Source organism: Phoenix dactylifera, unplaced genomic scaffold (genome assembly GCF_009389715.1).
Source record: "Phoenix dactylifera cultivar Barhee BC4 unplaced genomic scaffold, palm_55x_up_171113_PBpolish2nd_filt_p 000610F, whole genome shotgun sequence".
NCBI lineage: Eukaryota > Viridiplantae > Streptophyta > Magnoliopsida > Arecales > Arecaceae > Phoenix > Phoenix dactylifera.
In genome coordinates this window covers 228,322-231,710 of record NW_024068006.1, presented here as the reverse complement: position 1 = coordinate 231,710, position 3,389 = coordinate 228,322, and the positions used below count along the sequence as shown (strand labels likewise).

The 3,389-nt window shown below is 38.6% G+C and overlaps 1 protein-coding gene across 1 annotated transcript; it reads right to left on the bottom strand.

Moving 5' to 3' along the window:
* Positions 1-412: 412 nt before the first annotated feature.
* Positions 413-1,168, bottom strand: LOC120106716 (auxin-responsive protein SAUR32-like). Its single transcript, XM_039119753.1, has one exon. It carries the CDS (start codon positions 952-954, stop codon positions 601-603), a length of 354 nt encoding a protein of 117 aa, XP_038975681.1. The 5' UTR covers positions 955-1,168; the 3' UTR covers positions 413-600.
* Positions 1,169-3,389: the final 2,221 nt, after the last annotated feature.

Below are 3,389 nucleotides of genomic sequence, written 5' to 3'. Positions count from 1 at the left end.
CTGGTTCTCTCCCTGTCAAGTTAATATTTTTCTCTATTTATTTTTTTTTCTTGCAAATAGCTTCTACTTAAAACCGCTCTCTCCTCCGCAGCCATCTTTCATGACGGCAGCAGTAGAGACGACAGCAGCGATGCGAGGACAGCCGTATTAAATACGACAAACTGACTCTTCTGCAGTGAATTCCCGTCTCTCCATCTTGTCGATTACCAAGTACAAAACTAGAAGGAAGGTGAGACCATTAAAAGCGTGGCCCCGCTTTCTCGCCTCTCACCTACCGACGCCGCCTCCACCGGAGACTCGCCCGCTCACCTCCCTCCCTCCCTCTCGTGAAGAGATCGAAAACCATGCGTATTCTCAACGATAACTAAATGCGTAATACGCAGGCAACAAAAATAAGAGGAAATCATAGATGGGAAAAGAAAGAGAATAAAATTCGAAATCAGTCCCTTGTTTTTGCCATCAGTTAAACCTTATAATTACACTTCCATTTTTCTGAAAAGAAAGAAAAGTCTGAAAAGGAAAAGCAAGAGAAGAAAAAAGCAATTGCAACACTGTTTAATCCTTTAACACAAATCCTTCCCCTCTTCTTTCCGATCCATCTCAGGCCTTGAAGCACCCGGCGAGGTGGAAGTGATGGCCATTGTGGTGGTGGTGGCCGTCGCAGCCGGCAGCGTTGTCGCGGTCAATGATGCCCTGGACATGGCGGAAGTGCTCGACATGGCATGGGATGGTGATGGCTCCCTGCTGCTCGAAGCCGTACTCCTCCTCCGCCTCCTTGAGCAAGCCCATGAAGAGCGGGTGGTTGAGGTACATCACCGGCACCACGAACCGCTGCTGCTCCTCCCCGTCCTGCCCCACCTTTATCGTCATGCACCCCTTGGGCGGCACTCCCACGGACCCTCCCTCTTTCTTCTTATCGTGCCCCAGGTGCGGCAGATGCAGGTGGACCCCCATATCACCCTCAGCCCAATACTCCCAGGATTTAACCCAAAATGAAAACTTTACAAGTATTAGAGAGAGAGGAGGAGGGAGACGGGGAGAAGGGAAAGGTTAGGGGTCACTAGAGATGGGAACATTGGACTAAAACTAAGAGCAAGCATAGATCAATACTAGAATCAAGGAGATTTTAGAGGAGAGGACCTTTTTTCCCCGTCTTTGGTGTATGTAAAGGCGCCGAGGTGCTGAAAGAGAGGGAAAAATATAATTAATTCTTTGTTTATTATATTATTTAGGCCTTTTCGAAGCATTTCTGGCTCTTTACAATCATTACGCAAAAGCCATAGAGTGGCTGGTCAAGAAACCTGCTGCAGTTCACAGCTAACTCGGATAGAATTAACATACGACCGTTCCACCTCGATTAGATTTTTTTCAGATAGAACCTCTTTTTCCATACTTCACACATTCAAAAGAACTTAGAATTTACAAACCTACTGAACTAGTCCGAAATTTACTCAACTAGTATGATCTATAGTCATTGTACTCTTTTAATTGACCCGTGAGGTGTGTCGCTCTATGAAATGATCAAGACACCTGAGTACCTTTATTGAGTAATTTTGAGTTGTTTAACATTGATTAAAAAAAAAATTATACCTTACACTACAAGTTGTGCACCATACAAATCATCTTATTTTCTGCTTATATACTTCTTTCATCATGCGCTCATTTGATTGGTTCGTCTATAAAAAAAAAAAAAGGCTAGATGATTGGTAAGGTACATAATTATATTAGTGCATGCGGTATAGAATATAATTTTACTTCGAAATAGAGTATAAGGCATCTAGCTCGGACTACTATTGTCATATTTAATAATTATTATATATTTTTTTGATATGGAGTTTGAGAATTATTATTTTAAAAAAAATAATGGTTTAAAAATTTAGATTTAATAAAAAAATTATTTTAAAATAGAATTTTTTTCCGAGGAAGATAAATATGTAGCCACATAAATGCAGCATGACGATGACACGCATGGGAGGGATGAAACGACGACAAAGGATGGTGCTTGGGGAGGTGTCAACTGCGGGAAGGAGACAGGCTTGGGACATGCCAAGAATTTGCGGCACTCTTCTGCTCGTCTTCTTAAACCGAGGGAGATACATTGTGTTGTAAATAGAATTCCAAAACTAGCCCCCGCGAAACCCAACTGCAAAACTTCTTTTACTTTTTTTTTGTTTTCTTTAAAATTTCAGAAATATCTTGGTATCACAAGAAAAAAACAAAATATAAAAAAAAGGTGGCTGAGAACATTTCCAAAATTTTGGCTAGAACATGCTCGTATAAGAATCAAATGCGAAACTATATCGCATCTGGTGGTGCAGGCATCTCTCACATACAGTGGGTTCTCATAGTCACTGTCATGACGAACATAAAGATCTTTGGACGTGTAGTTCATTTTAGAGCGTGATCTTCCCTTTTATTAACCATAGTTAAAAAGAAAGAAAAATAAGAAAAGCAGTATAAAAATTAATTTGTTGAAACCACTATTTATGTATGATGATATTATTTCTTTAGTTTATAACATGCAAATGCCTATAAAATCTTTATTACAACTTTTTGTCCTTTTACTTTTAATAATATTTAAAATATAATAATTGCGTTGCTCATGCTATACAACAGCCATAATAAATTGTTCCAAAAAAATCGGTGGTTCAGATGCTTGCTATATACATATCCTTTTTTTTTCATTTTTGGAATTCGTATGTTCAATAAAATAATGCGCTCTAAAGTTATTATACTCCGTATCATAATGTCATGATAATTCTCACTTTAAACCTTTTGGCGGCATTTGATATAAATGTACTTAAATAGAGATTAGGCTTAGAATGTCTGATTTCTTTTAAACAACTTTTATAATATGAAACCAAGGAAGAAACAAATGCTTCACTCAAATTTTTTCTATGCTAAAAGAAAAAAAAAAAAAAGAAGAAAAAATTGCATAAGTTATTCTTGAAAGTGCTTAATATCTAGAGTTATTGTTAGAATTTTAGTCAAACAAAAATCAGATATAACTACTTGTATTTTCCAAACCAAACGCTTATAACCTGGTAAAAAAATAATAATAATAATTACTTGGTACTTTCCAAACCAAAATCAGCATTGAAAGGTGACATCATAGTGGTGCAGGCCTTGTCGTTAGATGGCCCGCATTGCGTGGCAGTTGACTCGTCCACTGAGAGCCACCAAATACAAAAGCACGTTGCTTGAGAGGAAGACGGCGCCAAGCACCAGGTTTGGTGGGTGCGGAGGTTGTTGGTGTTGAGATCACGAGCAGATTTCCTCGGCGTCTAGTGGATTAAGGCGGCTAAACACAATATAGCTTCGACCTTGGAATTCTAAGGTCATTACTGACCACTATTATGATTTTATTCATATAAAGTAATATGATAGAG